Source organism: Lynx rufus, unplaced genomic scaffold, assembly GCF_022079265.1.
Source record: "Lynx rufus isolate CCGP_SWC_20201006 ecotype Redwood Valley unplaced genomic scaffold, mLynRuf1.p SCAF_6, whole genome shotgun sequence".
Taxonomy (NCBI): domain Eukaryota; kingdom Metazoa; phylum Chordata; class Mammalia; order Carnivora; family Felidae; genus Lynx; species Lynx rufus.
The window spans coordinates 71,197,534-71,225,384 of record NW_025814878.1 but is presented as its reverse complement, the minus strand read 5'-3'; the positions used below and the strand labels follow the sequence as shown (position 1 = coordinate 71,225,384).

Below are 27,851 nucleotides of genomic sequence, written 5' to 3'. Positions count from 1 at the left end.
TGCTTGAGAAATTCTTATGGACAGCAGATCTTCTTATCTCCTGCTAATGCTTTCAGGGTCAGTTAAATACACCACGTGTTGTATATCCACCAAGTTACAGCCACCACTGCAGGATTAAGGGACTTGCCTGACCTCCTTGCTCCACATCCTAAGAGGATCAAGTCTGCTCAGTGATTCGGATTGATGGAAGGAGGGCCAATATCACAACAGTCTTCTTATTGGTCTTCCTATTTCCATTCTAGCCTCTCGCTTCCAATCTTTTATCCACATAGCGGCTAGGATAATCTTTCAAAACTTTTAAGAGAATGCAATCATTCCTCTGCTTCAAATACTTCAATGGCTTCCCAAATGGATTAAGAATAACAATGAAACTCTACCATGATCCACAAGGCCCTGCATGTGACTCCTGTCTTATTCAAACCTCATCTCAAACCACCTTCTCCACTATCAGACCTTTTGAACATGCTACTTCCTCAGCCTCAAATGCTTTTTTTCCCCTGGCTTTTACAAGCCAACTCCTCATCCTTCAGGTGTCAGCTTAAATACTGTCTCCTCAGAGATACATCTCTGACTACACTCTGAAAGGAAATTCCCTTGTTATTCTTTATCACTGCCTTATGTTCATACCCTTCATAATACAAGCTGTGCTCATGTATTTCTTTGTTCACTTGAATATTACCTGTAAGTTCCACAAAGACAGGAAATATGCGTTTCATTTACTTGCACTCAGATTAGTAAAGTGCCTGGCATGCACTTTACTACATTTCCGTTAAAGAAAAGGAGAGAAGAAACCATGAGCATAGAGAATCAACAAAAAGATTCTGATGAAGTGGCAAAGTTGAAGAAGAAAACAAAGCAAAAACGTTTGGGAAGAACTGACTGATCAACCATATTATTTGATAATTTCTCAAACCAGGTTTAAACGGTTAAATTAATGTCATTAATTCAATTAGTGGTAGAAACTTTTTAAAGAAAAACTGTATTTCAGCAATATTCCTATGAAATATCTATTAGATATATCTAGAAAACAAGATATGAAATTCTTTGCATATACTGTAGTATTTGGGAAAATAATCTTAATTAACAAATCTTAATAATCTTAATAGTTTAGAGGAAACGTTCAAGAAACTACATAAGAGTGGAGCTTCTCTGACCACCTCAGTAGAAAACATAATCAATCTAAGATAAAAAAGACTCAACACTGGTATGCAAAGATGTGATGGTTAATTTTCTGTCTCCATTTGGGTAGGTATGGTATCTAGACATTTGGTCATACACTAGATGTTTCTGTGAAGGTAATTTTGTGTGTGTGTGCGTGTGTGAAGGTAACTTTTAAGTGAGATTAACATTTAAGTCTATAGACTTTGAGTAAAGCAAATTACCCTCCATAATGTAGATAGGCCTCATCTAATCAGCTGAAGGCCTTACTAGAAAAGAATGATCCCTCCCAAGGATGAAGGAATTCTTCTAGCAGACTACATTTGGGTTTGACTACATCAACTCTTCCCTGGGTCTCCAGGTTGTCAGCCTACCTTGCAGATTTTGGACTTGCCAGTGCCTAAAACTGTGTAAGCCAATTCCTTAAAATAAACCTGTACACACACACACACACACACACACACACACACACAACTGATGTAGTTTCTCTGGAGAGCTCTAACACAGAGGTCTAAAGGGTAGAAAACACAAATTCAAGTCCTAGCTCTGGTACTTACAACCTGGGTGATCACTGAGTTTCCTTGGAATGATTATTTTCAATTATAAAATGAATGGACTGAAAAAATCAACAACTACCAAACGTTAATGATTCTGTCTCCAATATACCACAACTCAACTGTTTCCAAATAAATGTGAAATGAAAATGTACATAAAAATAATTTTAGGGAAGCTCTTATTCATCTACTCATTTTAAAATTAGTATGAGCAGGGGCACACCTGGGTGGCTCAGTCGGGTAAGCATCTGGCTTTGGCTCAGGTCATGATCTGTGGTTCCTGGGTTCGAGCCCCATGCTGGGCTCTGTGCTGATAGCTCAGAGCCTGAAGCCTGCTTTAGATTCTGTCTCCCTCTCTCTCTGCCCCTCCCTCTCTCGTGCTCTGTCTCTCTCTCTCTCAAAAATAAATAAACATTAAAAAAATTTAATTAGTATGAGCATACCAATTAACTACAAAGTAACCGATGTTCTTATAGTTAAAATCCAAAGGACCTTCCATAGTAGAAAATACTGGAAAGAATCCTAATGTAACACTGAATTCAACAGACAGATGGCATTTATTTGGCATATTGTCAATAAAAATTAACTTCTTCCATTAGGGAAATAATATTCTTACAACATTTTCAGCTTTTAAAATAAATTACCTCATTTCATAGTGAAAATGTTTTATTTCACAAGGCAACACTATTTTTGTAAAATAGGTAAAATATGATAGCCTCCAAATTATTATGAATGCCATTCATTCAGCCACTAGACAATCATATTAAGACTAGGACGTATATTGCTAAATGAGAAATTTATTTGCTTAGAAAAAAGTGAAATTCAGTAACTTTCATAGATAATTATATAATTTGGAATGCTATCAAATATTTTATAAATTTTACTACTGTGAACATATCACATATATGAAGCTAAAATTGACCATTTCGATTTTGCCTTTAAAATAGTTAAACTTTATACTATAAAATTACTTATGTATAAAATAACCAACATTTTTAAAGGTATATAAAAGCATTCTTAGATGATAATTATAGATTATTTTGTCAAGAAAACTGATGAAAACAGGGGCCCCAGGGTGGCTCAGCCATCTGCCTTTGGCTCAGCTCATGATCTCATGGTTCATGAGTTCCATCCCAGCATTGGGCTCTCTGCTGGCCACACAGAGCCTACTTTGGATCCTCTGTCCCCCTCTCCCTTTGACACTCCTCCAGTTGTGTTCTCTCTCTCAAAAATAAAAATAAATAAAAACTTAAAACAACAACAAAAAAGAAAACTGATAGAAACAAATCTCCAAATTTCAGAAGCATACCTGAGAGGCATGTAGGAAACTTTGGAAAGGGCAAACTCTAACCTGGCGATTCTCCTCAATTACTGATTTGGGCAGAGGGGGCCAGTAGGGGAGGTAGAAACATCACCTTAAAGAAAATTCTTCCTAATAATGCCTCTACTAGCTAAACTATAACTAAGTTTAAATATATATATCCAAGACTTTGAAAGCATATACAGAAAAACAAATAGTCTGAAAAAAAAAAAAAAAACTACAGAAAAGATTAGATCAGAAGATGTAATTACTTCAAGTAAGAAAATGTCAACATTAAACTTTTTATCCATTAAAACTGGAGAAATTTTGAAATCAAAACATTGTAGCCAGGATACAGCTGTGTAAACTGACATGTGTTTGTGTGTTTGGGTGAAGGAGTAGGAATTTTGATGAGATGTGTCATCAAATCACTGTAAATCTGTTTAAAATCCTTGCTTCAAAACATACTATTTTAAATAATTCCTAAAATTATGATTAAAGTGGTCACCAAAAAACTTTCTGAATTAGAAAGGGTTTTTTGAAATGAGGTGTGAGTTAGTTGTGAGATGTTCCAAGCACCTAGGAATTATTCATTTGTAGGCTGCTCTTTTAAAAGTTCATTGAATTTTCTAGTTAAAAGTGACCTTAGAATTCAACTACTTTATAATCACACTCAATGCAAAAATCTGATTTATAATATATCACCAACAGATTATCCAAACCATGTAAGTATTTCCAATGATGGAGAGTAAGGAAGTTTATTCTAATGACAGTTCAATTATCAGAAAAATCTTCCTTTACATTGAAATTAAATCTATATCCCTGTAATATAATGTCCATCCTCTGATTTTAGCTCTACACTTGGGGGCTAGACCATGCAAGTTTATACTTCTTTTCCACATGAAAATCTTTCAAATAATTGAAGAGTTAGCTATATCCCTTTCAAGTTTCCTCTTTTAGTTTAAATATTTCTATTTTCACCAGCCCTTTCTAATATGACAAGTTATAACTCTTATTGCTTTGGTCACTCGTGTCTGTTTGCCAACGACCCTGAAAAGAATGGCATCCAAACTAAATGCAATATTCTTGACATGATGTTATATAAAGAACTATTGCCTGCATTTGAAAAAAAAAAAAACTTTATTCTTAGTAATAACAACACTGATTTATAACCCTTCTTAAAAATACATAATGATGCCCTAATTAATATATTTTCATAAATACTGCTGGAGATAAAACTTGGCAATTTTCTTAATTCTCTGTATGCTGTGTATAAATTTAAATCAAAACACCTGGATGTACCACACGGATTGTAGCAGAGTTATTTTTGGATCCTAAACTTACATTTCCATTCAAGTTTTCCACATTTAAAATCTCTACATGAATATGGAGACTTGATGAACTGTTACTTTACACTTTTAAGGGTCTTTTACAGTAAAAGATAAGTTTCACTGCCTTGCTGAAGAGATTTATATGTCTTTGCATACACTTAGACAATCCTTAGATCTTGATAGGAAGAATTAATGTTGAATCATGCCTACATTTTTTCCATTCTCTAAATTTTTCCTAATTATGGCAATACTTAGGAAAAAAGAAAGTCTGGAATCTTAAACCACCTCTGGGCACACACTGAATTTCCAGCACTTAAGATATAGGATTCTCTACCTCAACTCCTGTTTAGCACAAGTCACATACACATTTTCTTAAATATCGCATTTAGTCTGCTCAGAAACAAAAGTTAATTTGAATTACTAGTTCAAGAAAATCATAATTTTGCAAATAATTATCTCTAAAAAATCAGCTGAATTAACAGGTAAGAGATTTGAACTAGTCCAGACATTCCATCTAACTTGTTTCAAATCTTTGAAAAAAAAATTCCAATATACAGTGCTTTTTCTCATACTTTAAAGTGGAATAGATGCAAATATTAGGCCTATTTCAAGGGAAAGGAGATCAATTAATAAAAGAATATTCTGAAATAAGTATAAATCAAAATCAAAGGTTTATTATTGTAGGTAAATGGTGGAAAAGTTTATTAACATCAAACATTAAAATGATTTGTAGAAACATTAAAAAATGAGTTACTCTCTTAAACATCAACTATTTGAGTCTCTAGAGATACAGAAAATCCTAATCCAGTAAAAGATAAAAATTACAAACTAAACCAGAGTTTAAAGGCAAAAATATTCCCTGATTCTCAAAAGTTGCCTACATTTTTTTAAAGATTCTGAAGTCGCTTAACTGAAGAAAGCCAAATCCAATCAAGAATAGCCCTGGTCTTGGGGCGCCTGGGTGGCGCAGTCGGTTAGGCGTCCGACTTCAGCCAGGTCACGATCTCGCGGCCTGTGAGTTCGAGCCCCGCGTCACAGGCTCTGGGCTGATGGCTCAGAGCCTGGAGCCTGTTTCCGATTCTGTGTCTCCCTCTCTCTCTGCCCCTCCCCCGTTCATGCTCTGTCTCTCTCTGTCCCAAAAATAAATAAACGTTAAAAAAATAAAAAAATAATAAAAAAAAAAAAAGAATAGCCCTGATCTTCCTGGGCGCCTCTTGTATCCAGGACCTCTTATAGGGGTATAACCTGCTCTCACCCCTTCCCAGACACCCTACAGTGCTGACACTGAGGGGATCTGGGACAGCAAGAGATATCTATTAACCTCTGGGCCCTAGATCACTTGGCTGTTTACATCACAATGGTTCAGTAACAACCAGATAGCATTAAATTATTGAAAAGTGCCACAGCCTTACTTCAAGGGTTGAACATTTCACCAATAGTTATTAAAACTGTCTGTGAAACCATATTTCTTTCCCATAAGCAAATTAAACGCTTGATTTATAAATTACTGAGGTACTTAAGTATTTATAGCTTAATAAAGTGAAATTCCCATCATACAGCTATATAGGACATCACAAAAATAGATTACATTTAAGAAAACCAGGTAGGGGCGCCTGGGTGGCTCACTTGGCTAAGCGCCTGCCTTCATTCAGCTCAGGTCATGATCTCACGTTTTGTGAATTCAAGCCCCGTGTCAGGCTCTGTGCTGACAGCACGGAGCCTAGAGCCTGCCTCAGATTCTCGGTCTCCCTCTCTCTCTGCCTCTCCCCTGCTCACACTCTGTCTCGCACTCTCTCTCTCTCTCTCTCTCTCTCTCAAAAATAAACAAGAATTTAAAAAAATTTTTTTAAAAGCAGGTAGATCTAACATGAGAAAATTTAAAAAGAATATGAAAGCGTCCATTCTAAATTGTTCAATGATAGTTATTATAGTTATAATCTGCACTACAGAATAAGAACATTATTGGGTTAAAGCAGTATTAGCTCTGGGAAGGTTTGTTTTTACATTGATTCCCATCAAAACCAAGACTCTCACCCTATAAGACTACAACACTTGCTGAACTTCCAGCACATCTGCAAAAACTATGTTTCCATATGAGTAAACAATCTCCATTTCTAATCACGGTCTAATTATGGTCATGGTTTTAACTGTTTCTATATTACTAGGTATTTGTCTTCATATAAAATTGAACTTGGGGTAATAAAAGCTTAGTCCTCGTATTTTAAATAACAAACACTACAAGTCCTTTTTGGAATTGTGAAGGAAATATATATACAAACAAACTATAAGTGTTGAAAAACTATTTTAGTATTTTGTTTCGGTTCATCTTAATATTTCCTTTCGTGCATTTCTTTAAGAATATTCTGGGGAAATATAAAGTAAAAAAAATAGAACATCTTATTGACTGACTCTCTGACAATTAGTCTTGTTGATAACCTTTGCCATTGTCAAAATCAAAACAGGTACCATCTATGTAGCATACATAATGTGGGAGTTAAAATACAAGGAGCTTTAACTATACTATCTACTAAGTTCCAGGTCCATACATTTAATTGCCAACTAGACTTCCCTACTTGGAAGTCCCACAGACATTTAAATTCACCATGTCCTGAAAAGAACTATCTCCCTTACAAACATATTCCATTACTCTGAAACTTGGTGAATGATACCACCATCCACTGAGTTATCAAGAAACCTGGGAGTTACGGGGCACCTGAGTGGCTCAGTTGATTAAGTATCCAACTTTGACTCAGGTCATGATCTCACAGTTCGTGAGTTTGAGCCTTGCATCGGCCTCTGTACTGACAGCTCGGAGCCTGGAGCCTGCTTCAGATTCTGTGTTTCCTCTCTCTCTGCCCCTTCCCTGCTCATACTCTTTGTTTCTCAAAAATAAATAAACGTTAAAAAATATCATCATCATCAAAATCATCATCATCATCATCATCATCATCATCATCATCCTGGGAGTTATAATAATATCAGTTGTAACAACCACTACCTGGGGACACTACTTTGTGCCAAGAATTATGCAAGGTATATTAACTATGTTAAATCTAACACCACCCTCCAAAACTTGCAAAATAGGTATCACTCCAAAAATCTTACAGTAAAGAATCCTGTTTAATTTCAGCCAATTCAGGTTTTCTTCAATTAATTTGAGCACTGAATGCTTTTTTCACCATAATTTCTGGCAAACCAAGCAACGGTACTAGTCAGATCAAACTTTGGAAATGCCTTTTTAAAAAACAAAACAATACTCCTGTATCCCTTGGGTAGATTCCTAGCAGTGCTATTGCTGGGTCATAGGGTAGGTCTATTTTTAATTTTCTGAGGAACCTCCACACTGCTTTCCAGAGCGGCTGCACCAATTTGCATTCCCACCAACAGTGCAAGAGGCACTTGTACCCCAATGTTCATAGCAGCACTCTCAACAATAGCCAAATTATGGAAAGAGCCTAAATGTCCATCAACTGATGAATGGATAAAGAAATTGTGGTTTATATACACAATGGAATACTACGTGGCAATGAGAAAAAATGAAATATGGCCTTTTGTAGCAATGTGGATGGAACTGGAGAGTGTGATGCTAAGTGAAATAAGCCATACAGAGAAAGACAGATACCATATGGTTTCACTCTTATGTGGATCCTGAGAAACTTAACAGGAACCCATGGGGGAGGGGAAGGAAAAAAAAAAAAAGAGGTTAGAGTGGGAGAGAGCCAAAGCATAAGAGACTGTTAAAAACTGAGAACAAACTGAGGGTTGATGGGGGGTGGGAGGGAGGGGCGGGTGGGTGATGGGTATTGAGGAGGGCACCTTTTGGGATGAGCACTGGGTGTTGTATGGAAACCAATTTGTCAATAAACTTCATATAAAAAATAAATAAATAAAAAATAAATAAAAAACAAAACAAAACAAAACAAAAAACCATCATCAAACCTTTTTGTTAGCTCATCCTTTTTACCAAAATCGTATCAGTGATCTACTAGATAAAAATGAGTAGCTGAAAGGAAGATTATAGAAGTTTACAGTTGTATTGTCTGTATGTAAACAAAATTTTACTTCCTCATAGCCTGATTGCTCAGAGTAAGTCCAATTTCTTTCAAATCAATTCTTTATGAAAATTTACCTGTTAGAATAATATGTTTAAAGAGTAGGAGAAATAAAGAACATACCAGTATTTTATGCTTTGTTATGAGAATGAATGAATCGAGTAATATTAAGTTGCTATTTCTAGGAGGTACCAAATAACATATTCAGCACTACCCAGGCACTAAGCTTAAAAGCGTGGGAAATAGAGGAATAATTTATACAATATGATCCCTTCTCTCTAGATGCTTACAATCTAGTTGGGAACAAATAAATAGTAAAAAACCAACAAGAAAGACCAAGAAGAGAAAAAAAAACTGAGCTCACAGATCGAGCAGATTGTGATTGCCAAACATGGGGGACAGGAAGTAGGTGAAGTGGGTAAAAAGGTTGAAAAGGTACAAATTTCTAGTTATAAAATAAATAAGTCACGGGATGTAATGTACAGCATGGTGACTACAGTTAATAATACTGCATATAATAAAAATGCACATTTGAAAGCTACTAAGAGAATAGATCTTAAAAGTTCTCATCAGGGGTGCCTGGGTGGCTCAGTCGGTTAAGCGGCCGACTTCGGCTCAGGTCATGATCTCATGGTCTGTGAGTTCGAGCCCCGCGTTGGGCTCTGTGCTGACAGCTCAGAGCCTGGAGCCTGTTTCAGATTCTGTGTCTCCCTCTCTCTGACCCTCCCCCATTCATGCTCTGTCTCTCTCTGTCTCAAAAATGAATAAATGTTAAAAAAAAAAAGTTCTCATCACAAGAAAAAAAATTTTTTTATAACCATGTATGGTGATGGATTTTAACTAAAACTATTGTGGTGATCATTTCACAATACACAAATATCAAATCATTATGTTGTGCACCTGAAATTAATATAATGTTATGTCAATTATATGTCAATAAAAAATAAATTAAAAAGTAAAATAAAAACAGACCAAGAGTACTTTGATAGAACATTAGAAATATCAAAAGAAGACACATGATTAATTGCCAAAGGCATGGTAAAATGATATGTAGCTAATAAGAGCTCAGAAGAGAAAGAGAGGATTCTTGGAAAATGCAGTGTAAAATAAAACAGGTAAAAATATTTCCAAAGAAATTACATAAATCTGCTTTAGCGATTCTTTATGTATACCTGCATTATCAATTTGCATTAAATTTTTCTTTTAAAAAAAAGTTTTACAGAATACAAGTAATTCAAGTAACACAGTAGGCTCAGCATTCTGCAAAAATACAAAAAGAATCATGTCTAGCTCCAAAAATCACCTCTATCTACAAATTAGCCACAATTGTATATGCTGACATAAGCATATTGCAATACCAAATACTGAAAATTCTGCAAGAATTAAAATGTTATGGGTACATGGGAACAAGATAATCCAAACAAACTCGACATTTTTAAAAATCATTATCCACAACATTTTGAAAAACCCAAAGTATCTATGCCAAAGAAAAAAGAAATTCCACAGAAGACCAATAAATGGATAATCCAGCATCATACCTTAGGAAAAAATATGTTGGCAGAATTATTCATATAAGAACTTATTTTTGGATACCTAGCCAGATTTTAATGCCATATTTAAAATGAAAAATATCTAGTCATAGAAAAGTATCATATTGAGACAGGGAAACTCAAAGGGCCCATGAAAAACTGCTTTATTCACTCTTGACTTTTTTCTCTTTTTTTCTGCTTCTACTCTTGCTAGGACCTATGCCCCACCACCCTACACACACCTCATAGAACACATAATGTATGTCTTCCTTGCAAAGGTCAAGGATTTAATGATTTCTTCGGAGACTTTGAGCACAATAGATAACACTGAAGGAGTGACCGGGCAGGGTCATCACGAATGTTTTCCAAGACCACTGACTCAAGACCCCTGGCTGCAGGGCACAAGTGACTTATGGAGAATACCTAAATACTCTTCATTCTTGGATTACTGACAAGATCTGGGCACCAGACCACCATCCTCAATAAAAACTCCAGGCCCCAAGCAAAGACGAGGTTCACTCTTCCTTCCTTTCTCAGTCTCCCAGACACTCTGTCCATATCTACACACTCTGCATACCTTAAAAAACTCTCTTTTACTTCCTCTTGGAAAGTTTGATTTTTATCCTGCAGGAAGCCAAGAACCCTCCTGGCTGGTCCTACGGGACCTCCCTCTGGGTCCTTGGACCCAGCCAGCCTGCATCAATATGGTTAAGATATATTAGAAAGTATGAGATCAAAGATATACCTGTTTGCAATTGTATTAAGCTCAGTACTTATACTATTATCTCTTAACTTTCACTTATTATGTTCCTAATTGCTACCCCCAATTATACAAAGTAAATATAACAAGAGAAATCCTCCTGTTCATTTTCTGAATGTCTTACAATACTTGCTGTTGCAGTAAGAAAGATTAAATAGACATTTGTCAATTTTGGCTTTAAAAAATAATCTATATGCTAAATGAGGCCTGAAAGATCCATTATTATTCAAACACAATAACAGTTTCCTGTCCAATTAAATACAATGTCTAAATATATCCCACATAACACATTTTCAAACAGGTTCCTTTCTTTACAGTCCTAAGAGAAGCCAGGAGAATGATTCCATTAAAAACTTCAAAATCATCAAAAGTTTAGCAAGATCTACACATTAAAATTAACATGAAAGGAAACTGCCATAAAGCAACCATATATAAATATGATTATATATATATTTATTTATATAAATATATAGATCATATATAAATATCATATATAAATAGTTTTAGGAACTTTACTTTCTCTGTTAGTAAAGCATTCCTTTACCTAAATTTCAAATACTGTACGTAAGTTGGAAGAATAATAAGATGAATATCTCCAAGATTCAACATTTGTGAGCATTTTGTTACAAATGCTCTGCTACCTCCTGCCCCATCTCTTCCTCTTCCCCTTCCTTCAATCTATCAATTTATTTATTTCTGGCAAGCACCCTATAATCAATATATTAATACCTCTAAAGAAAAACAGATAACACTAAGTCAGATAAATACTATAAATACCCTTATATAAATTCAGTTCCACTTCCCACCAAATGGGTTCAGACACATCAGGTTTTATCCCAAATTTAAATTTTTTAAATGTAGATAAAGGATGGTGGGCTGCAGCTTAATCCCCATGTCACAGAGGTGGAAACTAAGACACACAAAGGATAAATAATGTATTCAAGACTAAAACAAGTAGCAAAACCAAGTACGAAAATATAGGCAATCTACTCCAGAGCCCACTTCTAACCACTGCTCTAGGAAGCCTCCAATCCAACAGGAAACCCTCATGACTTTCTTGATCTATGCAGAATAATTCCATCACCCCTAACTGTAATGCTGGCCTAATCTGGACACCATTCTCTCTCACTGGGTTTACAATAGCCTGCTACCCAGGCCATCTGGTTCTTCTATCCATTCGACTACTAGTAAAAGCTAATGTTCTTTAGCCTCCAAGAAACTACAGGTTCTGTGCTCTCTCATTTACGTTATACCAGTGACTTCACCTACCACTCTCCTCTCTCTCACATCACCAGCGCACTGGCCTCTATGCTACTTCTTGACCCCAGGCATGTTCCCACTTAGGGCCTGGCACATGTTTCCTTTTATATCTACATGACTGCCCCCCTCACTACTATGGTATCATTTTCCAATGAGGCCCTACACTGTCCACTTTATTTAAAGGTGCAACTACCCCCCCACTGAGCGATGGACGCTCCAAATGCCCTTTTCCTGCCCTAGTTTGTCTAATATTTATTACCTTCCAACATCCTAGACAGTTCACTTATTTTTTATCTCCCTATCTTTTCTGCTCTTAGATTTATAGGTGTACCAATGTATGCTCAGCCCTTAGAAAATCATCTAATGTATACTAAATGCACAAAAAGTAATTGTTGCTATTGGGACTTCTATGTCAACTTCAACCCAAATCCTTTGAGTTATGCTCCTCTACATCTCTTATAGTTAGCATTTCTCAGTATATCCCAAACAGTTACAATTTCAAAAAATATGCTTAAATTACATTTTAAAACAGCCGAGTGTTACACACTTATGCTTTTATGAAGACTATTTTTAGAAACACACTTTATAGACATGGAGAGATGTTCATGTCATTGAGAGAAGACAGATAAGGAAGAGCTTATATAGTATGATCTTTGTGTAAGGAAAACACTATATATTTGTGTGAATTTAAAGGTTCTCTGGTATAATGACATTAGGTATTTCCAAAGCATTTCTCCCTTCTACATATTTGTATTTTCTCATTTTTTCAATAATGAAGATATATTGTTTGTATGATTAAAAAATAAATATACTTCTATACCCCCCAAAATTATTCTTCACAATACAATTACCAGCTAAATTCTAACTCTTGCTCTATTAATAAAATATGTATCCACTGTTAATACAGCTGTTTCATAAATGCAATATAGATATATGCTATTAATGTAACTTAACAGACCATCTACAGATATTTATCTAATTATTTTCTTTATACAAGGGATGATGGGGTCAATTCTTTATACAAAGAATAACATGACACAAGTGTGTTAAATATTACCAATATTATCTATGGGAAATCCACATATTCAATCTAAGTTTCAGATATTACCTTTGGAACACTCCTTTCAATGGCAGTTCTTTTTTTTTTTTAATTTTTTTTTTTTAACGTTTTTTACTTATTTTTGAGACAGAGAGAGACAGAGCATGAACGGGGGAGGGGCAGAGAGAGAGGGAGACATAGAATCGGAAGCAGGCTCCAGGCTCTGAGCCATCAGCCCAGAGCCCGACGCGGGGCTCGAACTCACGGACCGCGAGATCGTGACCTGAGCTGAAGTCGGACGCTTAACCGACTGAGCCACCCAGGCGCCCCATTGGCAGTTCTTTTAATAAGCTTTTTTACTTGTGGTATAAACTTACAAACATTTTTTATCTTTAAATTCAGAACTATAAGTTCTGAAGCATAAATATATTCAACTTGAGCTTTTGATTTTGCTGCTGTTAAAAGTATTATTTATTGGGGCGCCTGGGTGGCGCAGTCGGTTAAGCGTCCGACTTCAGCCAGGTCACGATCTCGCGGTCCGTGAGTTCGAGCCCCGCATCAGGCTCTGGGCTGATGGCTCAGAGCCTGGAGCCTGTTTCCGATTCTGTGTCTCCCTCTCTCTCTGCCCCTCCCCTGTTCATGCTTTGTCTCTCTCTGTCCCCCCAAAAAATAAATAAACGTTGAAAAAAAAAAAAAATTAAAAAAAAAAAAGTATTATTTATTATTTATTTCAAATGCGTCCTGCTTCAAAGTATTTAAAGTAATATAATTAATAAAATAAAGCTCTGGATTTAGAAAAATTATATTCTATATTTTACACAACTTTAAAGGTGACTAATATTTCACTTAAGGAAAATCAACAAAAGAGCTAATTTATTTTTCTTAAAGAGCTACTTTAATGCCAACTCTTAATTTAGAAAATGTATTCATTTTCAGAAAAATTTGGAATCCTTGTTTTAACTTCTAATATGTATAGAAAATAGTGTTAATTAACATTTCAAAGTCAAGCTTAATTATGGTCAATTACTTTCTTCCCAAATAAAAAACAAGTTCATTTATTGTCTATAAAAGGAAACCTAAATTGGCTTATAATGCTTTCCCATGATCTTAAATCTAGAAAAATAATACTATATTTTTTAATGTTTACACATATTTATATCTGAAGTTCTTTTAAATGAAATTTGATTTCAATTTTTCCAAAATTAACTTCCATTCAATAATTTCTTAATTATTATAAAACCTTTACAAAAAAATAAAGACTCAAGTGTTTTTAAAATGAAAGTTTACATACCTTGGCTTCCGAAATGCTAAACTATATTGCTGGCAAGCCAGACCCACAGTGGGGGTATAGACAATAGGCATGAATTTCTCAATGTCAGACATTAGCACTCTGTAAAAGAGTTTTTCATTTCTATCTTGAAGATCCATTAAGAGAAGATACCTGTGGAAATTGGACATAATGAGATCTATATTCCAACAAATCATGAAATAGCTGCTTAGATTTTTAACCATTTTTCAACAAAGTATTAAGTACTTTTTAGGTCATAAAGAAAACATCTGATCAAAAACGACTTTAGAAATATTCTTAAACACCTCAAAGAATGAAGAACCATGAACCTGAGTGAGGTTTATTCAAACATTAAAATCATTGCTGAAACAGCAGGTTTATTTAATACCTGGAAAGATTTTATCCCTATTTTAAAATGAAAATGCCACTATAGATAGAATTTAAATATTAAGTAAATAGACTTCATCTTTTAACTTGTAGTACTGAATAACCAAGGGAAATGAAAAGTAGACAATAAGGAATAAACAGTGACTCTAAAAATTACTAAGGTAGACAAGTTCAAGAGACTTTTCTTATCATTTTATCAAATGTCCTTTTTCTTTCTAGAGGCATTTCTAACCCAGAGTTACCTTTCTAAACACCAACCTTATTATGTTACCTGTAACCTTCGAGAATTCATAGAATAACACCCAAACCGCTGAGTACAACTTAAAATAGTCTTGCAAAATTGCACTTAACAGCCTTACCATACTTTTTAGGTTCATTTTCATTCACCAGAAGACTTGAAAATGCACAAAATTTGGAGCCAGAGATACAAGGATTCTAATGTTTGGCAAACAGATGGGTTACACCAATCCCTGTAACATTTGAAGATGATGACTTTCGGCCAAGCTAAAACTGATTTAGTTATGTGGAAATCATCACTGCTGAATCAGTGATCAATTCTCAGACCTCATTTTATTTTACCCTTCAAAATATTTGACACAGGTGTCTTTCCTTAGAGCTCAATATACTCTTTTTACTTGATTTCTGGGCCATCATACTGTTCTTGGTTTTCTTCCTGTCTTACTGGTTATTCCTTTCCTGTTTCGTTGCTGCTTCCTCCTCTTCTCTGAAAGCTAACACTCATCTCTGATATATTAGGAAATTAAGTTGGCTTTACCCTTAATATATTCCCAAAATCTACACACCTTCATTGCTACCATCCTGGGTCTAATCTCTTGTATTAATAATTATTATTATTGTATTAGTCTCCTAAATATTCTTCCAGTCTACATTCTATTCACAACGTTGCAGACAATCTTCTTGAAAAATAGATCAGGTCTTGTTGATCTACTTAAAACCTTGAATGGCTCCCCATTTCACTCAGAATAACACCAAAGTCCTATAGTGGCCTTCAAAGCCATTCGGAAACTGTCCTCCATTACCTTGCTAACTTCCCCTCCCAATCTACCATATTCCCCAAGCTCATTCTGATCCCGACATAAGTCTCCCTGCTGATCCTGGAACATACCAGGTGAAGAACACTGTTTCCCAGATTTCCTCATGGCTAATCACCTCATTGCCTTTGATTATTCACTCATAAGTCATCTTCTCAATGAAGTCTATCCTGATCAATATGACAATATAATAATGCAAACTAACCATACCATCCCTCAATATTCTCAGCCCCTCTTATCCTATTTTTTTCCATTAGCACCTGTCAATTTCTAGCATACTAATTTATTATTTTACTATTTAGTATTTAATAATTTTTAAAAATAATTTACCTAAGTTCCATGAGGGCAGAGATCATTGTCTATAATCCTAACGTCTGAAAGAGCACCTGACACTGAGCCGATGTTCAATAAATACTTGAGGAACAGTCTATGGTAAAAACATGAACGTGACTAGCTCTTACACGGTAGAGGTAAATGGCCCAGGAAAAGAATGTAAAGTAAAAACATTTGAGTCTGAAGGAAAGACTAACAGAACAAATGAAAGAGATTGTAAAGGAGTTCAAGAAACAGCAAACATACACATTAGGCAAATGGATCAGCTTCCTTCCTCAGCTGCCCCTGGGAAGCTCATGGGCTCATGAAAAGTAGCCATGGCAGTGATAGAGGTTATCCATGGGCTCAGCAACATGAACTTCCACTCACCAGACCAATCTAACTACAGACACTGCTGAGTACCCCATGCGCCAGCAGAAGAGACCAATGCTGGGCACCTGATATGGCACCATTCCAAGGGATGACCAGCAAGCTACGTGGTAGCAAGCTGATTACACTGGACTGCTTCCATCATGGAGGGGTGGTGCTTTTTTTTTTTTTTAACTGGAATAGGCACTTACTATGGATACAAATTTGCCTTCTCTGCACGGAATACCTCTGGCTAAACTACAATCCACAGATTTATAGAATGCTTTAAACACCACTATGGTATTCCACACAATATTTCTTTTAATCAAGGAACTTACTTCAAATGAGAGCAAATGAAATGTGGCAATGGGCCCATGTTCTTGGAATTCACTAGTCTTACCATGTTTCCCACCATCCTGAAGCAGCTGGCTTGACAGAATGGTAGAATGGCCTTCTGGTGACTCAGTTACAGTACGAGGTAAGTGGCAACACCTTGCAAAGCTGGGGCAAGGTTCTCCAGAATGCTAGCTATACTCTGAATCAGTGTCCAATATATGGTGCTATTTCTCCTATAGCCAGGATTCACAGGTCAACGAACCAAAGGATGGAAATAAAAGTGGCACCACTATGACCCCCCCCCCATTCCGGTGACTAACAAAATTTCTGCTTCCTGTCCCTGTGAACTTATGCTCTGCCAGCCTAGAAGTCTTAGTTCCAAAGGGAGGAATGTTTCTACCAGGAGACAATGATTTCACTGAACTGGAAGTTAAAACCACTGCTAGCCACTCTGGGCACCATATGCCTCTGAATCAACAAGCAAAGAAAAGAATTACTTTTCTTTTGGGGTGGGTTGGGATGGGGTGATTGATCCTGACTACCAAAGGGAAATTGGACTGCTACTTCATTATTATTATTATTAATCTCTTCAACCCCACGGCAGAAAGGAATCCTGCCAAAGACTGCCTTTGGATTCGAACTGCAACTCTCCCCTTGGTTTCCAGCCTGCCAGTCAGCCTACGGATTTAGGACTTACCTCGGCTCCATAATCATGTGAGCCAATTCCTTAAAATCAATCAATCAATCAATCAATCAATCTATATAGAACCAGTAGGTTATGTATGTTATATATATGTTAGTACTTTTTCTCTGGAGAACCCTAATACAAATACTTACTAGGTACTGGTCTGCTACCTCTTCTAACCTTTGCAGCAATATTTTCAAAGAACTGTCACTTCTTTTAATCCACAAATGAAAAACCTGAGGTTTGGAGGGTTTCAGCACCTTATTAAGAAAGGGCCAGGTCAAAAGCACAGGGCCAGGCATGTACAGTGGTCATGGCAGTGGCTGCAGCAATTTGCTCAAGGCCCCACTGCTCATGAAATACAGCCAGAATTCCAACCAAGGGCTCTCTAATTCCAAAGGTAGGGAAAACATTACTTTCACCTTTGTGCAGACACAGAAACTGAATTCTAAAAGTAAGTGACCCAAATCTGCAGTAGTGTCAGAACCAAGCTTGGAAGTTGAAAAAGTATGCTTTTATCTACAATGAACTTAAAGTCTGACTAAAAGCCACTATGACCTGTTTTGCTCTGTCTAGAATGGCATTTCCTGGGGTGCCTGGGTGGCTCAGTCAATGAAACATCCGATTCAGCTCAGGTCATGATCTCACGGTTCATGAGTTTGAGCCCCCTGTCGGGCTCTGTGCTGACAGCTCACAGCCTGCTTCAGATCTTCTGTCCCCTCTCTCTCTCTGCCCCTCCCCTGCTCACACTCTATCTCAAAATAAAAAATACATATATTTTAGAATAGCATTTCCTGATAATTCACCTTTATAGCAACCACTTGATCACAAGAGAAAAGTGGTCTCTCTGAGGATATAGTTTAGAAAAGAAAATTTTATATTATTCAAATGCTGCTACTAAAGGTAATTTTTTTTAAAAACATCATTGTATTTCTAGGCAAATTCTTCTCAAACTTGACTACTCTGTCCAAATCACTAAATATTTTAACTTCCTCATCCAATAAAAAAATAAACAACTGCCTAAGAGAAACATAAAAATCATCTTCAGGAATATGTTACCTGTCAAAGTCAGAGGTCAGACGCTCAAAATTTTTAATTACTCTAAGAACCTGGATATCCTGACTGATGAAGCAAGGTGGCAACAATCCATGAATATTCAATTGTTGTCTCTCTTCCAGGGTAAAAGCCAAGTCCTATGGAGGAAAAAAACAAACAAACAGTAATTTAAAGGGAATAATAACCAAAAACTATAGATGTACACACACTTAAAATCCAACAAATATATGGAATTAAAAATCAGAACATCTGGTATTGCCTAAACAAGGCCATCCAACTGTGTAATCTCTCAATACCTCAGTTTCCTCATCTTTGTATATTAGAGTACTATAATATTTTCAGGTCTGTGTCATTCATATTTGAGGTTTGAAATTAGGTAATGGAGAAAATGATGTGAAGATATGCAAATGAAAGACATAAATATTATTACTGTCATTAAATATATAAATGAATAGGAGTTACAAGAGATTTTTAAATTATGAACATTTTAAAATTATGAACCACCTATGACCTGCTGTTCCTCAACCTATAAAATAGATCAGGAAATCCCTTATATATAATTGAGACACCCAACACTGCTCCCCCAAACTATCTCTTACTGTTCTTATTACATTTCTAGCTACACAAACTTTCTCACCATTGCCTAAACATACCACACCCTTTTATTCTTTCATGACACCACGGACAAAAATTTTTCTCTGCTTCTCTGTCCTTCAAGCCTGACCTTAAATGCTCCCTCCTCTCTAATGCCTCTCTAAAGCCTCTCCAGACTCAGCCAGTATGTCCATTAGAACCCTATTATTTTATACTATGTTATCTGTTTACATGAACACTGACTGTAAAAAACATGAAGCTCAAAAATAAGTAACAAAATATAACTGATGGGCTGATACAAAAACCCAGAATGGACTGAAGAGATTTGCTGGAATATAATAAGAGGGGAAGTATTAGCAGGGAAACCCCAGTAGTCATTAATCTGGAAGAATGGGATGAGCCATTCCCCTGGAGATGACTCCTCCTGGGGCTACCGAAGCCCAAAACACTTCTTTGACTAGACTGACAACTGTTTCTCTGGGTCTGGCAAAAGTGCACCAAAATGATGATGGTTGGGTTCACTCATTATGACCATTACTGACGCTTCTTAAGACAGCTTGGATGGGTAGACATGTGTCCACTGACTTTGTATTGGGTGATTCTACAGCCATCCTCCTCTGCCCCTGAAAGTTTCTTGCAATGGTAGAACAGTGATTCCTAAGTCTTTAGAAGGTTTATTACGCAGGGGAAAAGACAATTTGGTTCATCCCAGAGGTAGATGACAGACCCTGACTGTTGAGAAATGAACACATTGAACCTCAGAAAGTAGGTGAAGGAGGTCAACAGATGAGCAACTCTTTCTTTCTTCTTATTTTTTATATTAATAGGCCCATTTATTCATGTCACTGATGAAAAAGCCTTATGTTTAATTAAACTTCTGGGTCAGGGAACAGACTGAAGAAAGTCAAATAAATTAGTCCACTGAATGACACATAGTGGAGCACTCTAAGTTGCCTACAAGGGCTAGCTGGGAGTGATGGCTCCAGAACCTCCAGAATGAGAAGCTGTATACAATCTTGACTTCTCAGCAGAAGGTCTCCCAAGTGCTATCAGCACAGGTGGTGTCCAGTTTCCAGATTATTTTTCTCCACTAGCAGCCACTCTTATGACTGCAAATGCCCCATTGTTACAAGTTCAGTTGGGGGTCCTGTGGAGCTGTTCTGTTCCCCAGGAGCTCGATGGGCCCTTTCCTAATGATAATCCATAGTGTTCAGCTGTGGCTGGCCCAACCACTCTCTCCTGGATGCCTAGAGAACAGCAGACAGTGCAGCCTGTGAGTCCTTTGCCTAGGAGTTCCAGTAGGCACCAGGAGACACTCGTGGTATTGCTAGAACCTTCTGCATGCCATTTGCTTTTTTATCAGTGGTTTGTGTCTCCAACCACAATGCAAACTCCATGAGGTTAGGATTTTGTCTGGTTTTTTTTTTCTTTTCCTCTGCTCCATTTTTAGTGCTTAGAAAAGTACCTAGAACTAATACATGAATTAGCAAGGTCCGAGGATATAAAATCAATGAGCAGAAATCTGTTGCACTTCTATATACCAATAACAAAGCAGCAGAGAAAGAAATCAAAGAATTGATCCCATTTCCAACTGCACCAAAAACAGTAAGATATCTAGGAATAAACCTAACCAAAGAGTAAAAGATCTGTACTCTGAAAAGCATACAAGACTTATGAAAGAAACTGAAGAGGACGCAAAGAAATGGAAAAGCATTCCATGCTCATGGATTGGCAGACCAAATATTGTTAAAATGTCCATACTACCAAAGGAATCTACACATTTAATGCAATCCCTATCAAAATACCACCAGTAGGGTGCCTCAGTGACTCAGTTGGTTGAGCGTCTGACTTCGGCTCAGGTCACGATCTCATGGTTCGTGGGTTTGAGCCCCACATAGGGCTCTGTGCTGACATCTCATAGCCTGGAGCCTGCTTCAGATTCTGTGTCTCCCTCTGTCTCTGTCCCTTCCCTGCTTGTGCTCTGTTTCTCTCTCTCAAAATTAAACAAAAAAATAAAAATAAAAATAAATACCACTAGCATTTTTCACAGAGCTAGAACATACAAGCCTAAAATGTGTATAGAACCACAAAAGACCCCAAATAGCCAAAGAAATCCTGAAAAAGGAAAATGAAACTGGAGGCATCACAATTCCGGATTTCAAGATATATTACAAAGTTGTAGTCATCAAGACAGTATGGAACTGACACAAAAACAGACACATACATCAATGAAATGAAACAGAAAACTCAGAAATGGACCCACAAATATATGGTCAACTAATCTTTAACAAAGCAGGAAAGAATATCCAATGGAAAAAAGTCTCTTCAACAAATGATGTTGAGAAAACTGGACGGTGACATGCCAAAGAATGAAACTAGACCACTGCTTACACCATACACAAAAATACACTCAAAATGGATGAAAGACTTAAGTGCGAAATAGGAAACCATCAAAATCCTAGAGGAGAACACAGGTAGCAAACTCTTTGACCTCAACCAGAGAAAATCTTACTAGACAAGGGAAGAGAAACAAAAGCAAACATGAACTCAATTGGGACTTCATCAAGATAAAAAGCTTCTGCACAGCAAGGAAACAATCAACAAAACTAAAAGGCAGCCTACAGAATGGGAGAAGATATTTGCAAATGATATATCTGATAAAGGGTTGGTATAAAGAACATATCAAACTCAACACCCCAAAATCAAACAGCCCTGTTAAGAAATGGGCATAAAACATGAATAGATACATTTCCAAAGAAGACATCCAGATGGCTAAAAGACACATGAAAAGATGCTCAACATCACTCATTATCAGGGAAATACAAATCAAAACCACAACAGGATAACCACCTCACATCTGTCCAAATGGCTAAAATTAACAACACAAGAAACAAGAGGTGTTGGCAAGGATGTGGAGAAAGGGGAACCCTCTTGCACTGTTGGTGGGAATGCAAATTGGTGCCGCCACTCAGTATGGAGGTTCCTCAAGAAATTAAAAATAGAAAAAAATACAGATACAAAGAGTTACATGCACCCCAATGTTTACAGCAGTATTATCAACAATAGTTGAACTATGGCAAATCCAACTGTCCACCCACTGATGAATGGATAAAGAAGATGTGGTATGTATATATGTACACACACACATGCACAGACAATGGAATATTACTCAGCCACCAAAAAGAATGAAATCTTGCCATTTGCAACAACACAGATGGAGACAGAATGTATGCTAAGCGAAATAAATCAATTAGAGAAAGACAAATGTCATGATTTCACTCATATGTGGAATTTAAGAAACAAAACAGATGAACACATGGAAAGGCAGGGTGGGAGGCAGGGAGAGAAAAGAGGGAAAGAAACCAAAAGAGACTCTTAACGATAGGGAACAAAGTGAGGGCTGCTGGAGGGGAGTTGGGTGGGAGATGGGTTAGATGGGTGATAGGTATTAAGGGAGGGCACTTGTGGTGATGAGCACTGGGTATTGTATATGAGTGAGAAATCAATGAATTCTACTCCTGAAACCAATATTGCACTGTATATGAACTAAAGTTAATTGAATTTAATTAAAATAAATTAATTAAAATTTAAACAAAATAAATAAATAAATGTTAAAAGTACCTGACATAACTGGGATTCAGTAATTTGCTACATAAACAAAATGGAAAGCTTTAAATACTTCTGAGAAATATTAAAATTTTAAAAAATAGTACAATTGTTGCTGAGGAAACTGATTAGCATATTAATTCCGGTAAAATTAAGTTTAAAATTAAAAGCAATCAGTAAGGGATATTGTTTAAAAAAAAAGTAATTGTAAAATGGAAAGCATACTTCACCTGTTAAAGAAATATCTGGGAAGACTGATCCTTTAAAACATAATGTCATGAGGGGCGCCTGGGTGGCTCAGTCGGTTAAGCGTCTGACTTCAGCTCAGGTCATGATCTCACGGTCCGTGAGTTCGAGCCCCGCGACGGGCTCTGTGTTGACAGCTCAGAGCCTGGAGCCTGTTTCAGATTCTGTGTCTCCCTCTCTCTCTGACCCTCCCCCGTTCATGCTCTGTCTCTCCCTGTCTCAAAAATAAATAAACGTTAAAAAAAATTTAATTAAAAAAAAACATAATGTCATGAATAACTCTTCAGAATAAAACAGAATTATGTAGGGGCGCCTGGGTGGCTCAGTCTGTTAAGTGTCAGACTTTGGCTCAGGTCATGATCTCACGGTTCGTGAGTTTGAGCCCCACATCACGCTCTGTGCTGACAGCTCAGAGCCTGGAGCCTGCTTTGGATTCTGTGTCTCCCTCTCTCTCAGCCCCTTCCCTGCTCATACTTTCTCTCTCTCTCTTTCTCTCTCTCTCTCTCTCAAAAATGAATAAACATTAAAAAAAATTTTTTAAACAGAATTATGTACAGTAATGTAATTGAAAAAGAAAGAAAAATTCAATAAATTTTTCTCTTGCTCAAAATGAAAAATTTGTAAGTTAAAAATGGGAAAAAAGCCAGAGTAAAACTGAGCCTCAAAAATACATGAACATATGTAAAGAATCAGTAAATTTCTTAATATTACACCTTGAAAATATGCCTCTAAACCAAGAATAAAAATTATCAATATTATGAGAATAAGACTTATTATCAGAAGCACTAACATATTCTCCTGTGTTCACTTAATAATGGCACTTAGGGGGCGCCTGGGTGGCGCAGTCGGTTAAGCGTCCGACTTCAGCCAGGTCACGATCTCGCGGTCCGGGAGTTCGAGCCCCGCGTCAGGCTCTGGGCTGATGGCTCGGAGCCTGGAGCCTGTTTCCGATTCTGTGTCTCCCTCTCTCTCTGCCCCTCCGCCGTTCATGCTCTGTCTCTCTCTGTCCCAAAAATAAATAAAACGTTGAAAAAAAAAATTAAAAAAAATAAAAATAAAAAAAAAATAAAAAAAAAAAAATAATGGCACTTAGTCATTTAGTGGTATATTAGCCAGTCTTTTTACATAAATTTTCCAATGTCGGTCTGACCTAACAGGTCTCCCATATTGCATGCCATGTGAATGACAATGCCATCTGGGTATCTTCTGATATTCTTTCATGTTTAGTAACTACAACCCCCCATATGCTGTTAACCAAATATTCTATGGCATAATAGTGTCAATTCGACTCTGAAAAAACAACAACCAAAAACAAAACAAAGCAAAAAAACTACGGCTTAAAAATTTGGGAACTGGTCCAGGTTAAAGTCCTATGATTGGGCTCATATTCTATTACTAATCTTTATGAATTAAAAAAAAAAAAGTTAACATATAAGCAAACTTAAATCTTAAAATTGCTGAAAATTCAAAAATATATATGGCATGATTTTGTTTAAACCACAGTTTTTAAGAATGAAACATCAAGGTGATTCCTACCAACCTGTGGCTTCCCAGAAAGTATGCAGCAAATGGTAAGTGGAATTCTGAACCATTTAATAATCCTGGCTCTAAGTTTCATTTTTTCATACTAACAGAGACATATTCATATATATTTTGTAGAAATTACAAACAGTAGCTTAACACATTCTCCTTATTAACCGCTAGCTTAATACAGTGAAACACTATCTTAATGCATTCTCCTTATTAAAAGCTGATGTAACAAGTATCTGTTTCAAAGAATTTTTACCTTAGGGTTATGCTGTGGGGCCTATCCAACAAAGGACAGTGTATCCCAAGTATACATGCAGCTTCTAACTTCCATTTGCTTTCTACTGAGTCTTTCATGTAGTTAAAAAGTTTAGACGTCTATACATATATTAGGTTTCCAGACCACCTATAATTCTAATTCCCTAATAGCGTTCTCATACACCCAAGGTTCAACCCTGGTTTTCTCATTTTCTGTCCTTCTTTTACTTTCACTACTCCTTAAAAAACCTTTTGGACTAGATCCCTAGACAGCAGAATGGTATGCTGTTTCACTGCTGAGGATAGCACACAGGACAACTATTCTTCTGGACTCTACTAATTGATCTATGTATATCTTCTTGAGAAAACTGAGACCATCAAGCAGAAATGAAAACAAAATTCCTGGCATAACAAGAGACTTCTATTAAAAACTGTGCTTGCATGGTAACTGAGAAAGAAACTTTTTCCTAAGTAATTTATCAGAAACAATTACCATAAAAACAGAAAAGATATATTCTGAATTCTGCACTAACCATCTTTAATGTTTGAGCTTCAGTAATTTGCCTTGTTTTTTTCCCTGAATAAGGACTCAAAGTAATCAAGCAAAATGGCAAAAAGGAAAACACTGTCTAAATCACAAATATCTTTAAGTAATCTATTTATGTATAATTCATTATAAAATGTATTCATTGTAAGGTTTGTTTTTATTATTTATTATTCTGAAATAAAGAGATCAAAGTGAGATGTACCTTTATATGTCAATATTTTCAACGATGTATTAACATAGTTTATATGCATATTTTATAACTACAGAAAGAGAAGTGATACTAATTTGTCCTGGACACATTCTACTGAATGGTTTCTTCCCCCAGATCTTCCATAGTGCCAAATACTGCTCTTTGATATTGATCTATTTAATTCTAATTGAAAACATAGATAATGACTTCTAGAATTTTTTTGATGGTACACAGCCTTATTTCTTCAAAACCCACCAGCCAGATAGAATACACATTTCCAAGGCAAGTTTTTAAATGATTATTTTGAATGCATTCATCTGTGCAACTAAAGTCTCTCATGATCATCTGCTTTTTTTTTTTATTTTTAAAAATTTTTTTTCCAACGTTTATTTATTTTTGGGACAGAGAGAGACAGAGCATGAACAGGGGAGGGGCAGAGAGAGAGGGAGACACAGAATCGGAAACAGGCTCCAGGCTCTGAGCCATCAGCCCAGAGCCTGACGTGGGGCTCGAACCCACGGACCGCGAGATCGTGACCTGGCTGAAGTCGGACGCCTAACCGACTGCGCCACCCAGGCGCCCCGTGCTTTAAGAGGCATAAAATCAATTAGCTACAACCAATAATATATTAACAACAGCTTCTTTAAAAAAAATTTGGTTTCATTACCTAAAATTTACAGCAAAATACCATAACCATAACACCTAAAATTCATTTCATCTACGTATTTTAGGATATAAGCAAGTATAACTATTTTGTAGTTTAAGTGACACATTTGCTTAATTAATAAAAAGAAAGAACACCTCTACCTAAGAGAGCCAGTGGATTTTCATTTACTTTTTTATGAATATAACTTATTGTCAAATTGGCTAACATACAGTGTGTGAAGTGTGCTCTTGTTTTTTGGGGTAGATTCCCGTGGTTCACTGCTTACATAACAACACCCAGCGCTCATCCCAACAATTGCCCTCTTCAATGCCCATCACCCATTTTTCCCCCTCTCCCCCACCCCCCAATCCACCATCAGTTTGTTCTCTGTATTTAAGAGTCTTTTGTGGTTTGCCTCCCTCCCTCTCTGTTAGAAACTATTTTTTCCCCTTTCCTTTCCCCATGGTCTTCTGTTAAATTTCTCAAGTTCCACACATGAGTGAAAACATTTGAGATCTGTCCTTCCCTGATGGACTTATTTCACTCAGCATAATACCTTCTAGTTCCATCCACATTGCTGCAAATGGCACGATTTCATTCTTTCTCATTGCCAAGTAGTATTCCATTGAATATATAAACCACATCTTCTTTATCCATTCCTCTTTCCATAAATTGGCTATTATTGGAAGTGCTGCTATAAACATTGGGGTACAAGTGCCCCTATGCATCAGCACTCCTGTATCCCTTGGGTAAATTTCTAGCAGTACTATTACTGGGTCACAGGAAGTTCTGTTTTTAATTTTCTGAGGAACCTCCACACTGTTTTCCAGAGCGGCCGCACCAGTTTGCATTCCCACCAACAGTGTAAGAGGGTTCCCGTTTCTCCACATCTTCGCCAGCATCTGTAGTTTCCTGATTTGTTCCTTTTAGCCACTCTGACTGGTGTGAGGTAGTATCAGTGTGGCTTTGATTTGTGCCAATGGATTTTTAAAATATTGGATGAGAGGTTTAACTAAATAGTTTAAGTATTTCTCACTTAAAACCCCATTCCTACAGATTCCTTGTAAGGCCGAGAAATTAGTCACCATCAGTAGCAATACTATATTTTCCAAACATAGCTCTTACAATCATTAGTAAGATTTAAAAACTTGGGGCACCTGGGTGGCTCAGTCTGTTAAGTGTCAGACTCTTGATTTCGGCACAGGTCATGATCTCACAGTTGATGTCATCAAGCCCCACACAGGGCTCTGTACTGACAGCACACAGCCTGCTTGGGATTCTTTCTCTCTCCCTCTCTCTGCCCCTTCCCCACACATGCACACACACACACACATTCGCATTCTCTCTCTCTCTCTCTCTCTCTCTCTCAAAATAAATAAGTAAACATTTAAAAAAAAAAAGATTTTAAAATTCTTTCAGCAAGATGGAGTGCTGTTGTCCCCAAGGAAGGTTTAAGGTAAATTTCACAAAGTCACCAAACCAGTAAAAGTACCTGGTAAGTAACCAGACTGGTAATTCTTAGTAAATTACTGAAACTACAAATGAACACAAATGATTTCAGAAAAAAAAAAAGAAAAAAAAGCCAGATCTCAGATCTTTGATGGAACTGTGTATGAATAATCCAAACCAAATGGGTAATACCTATTGCCAGTAGAGTCCCTAGTAATCACATGCACATTTACACTATTCTAAAAAGTGTAATATATGTGACCTAGACAAAATCCTCCAGGTATGCCTATGATAGTATGTATAGTGATTATTCATATAGT

General features: G+C 36.6%; 1 protein-coding gene across 1 annotated transcript in view; it reads right to left on the bottom strand.

Annotated features, from left to right (window-relative positions):
* ME1 (malic enzyme 1) overlaps positions 1–27,851 on the bottom strand; it is a 191,385-nt gene that overhangs the window by 143,062 nt on the left and 20,472 nt on the right. Inside the window, exons 2-3 of the mRNA XM_047102453.1 lie at positions 18,472–18,605; positions 14,275–14,424 (exon numbers count right to left, since the gene is read on the bottom strand). Of these exons, the coding sequence (XP_046958409.1) occupies positions 14,275–14,424; positions 18,472–18,605 (284 nt within the window). The remainder of the gene's footprint in view (positions 1–14,274; positions 14,425–18,471; positions 18,606–27,851) is intronic.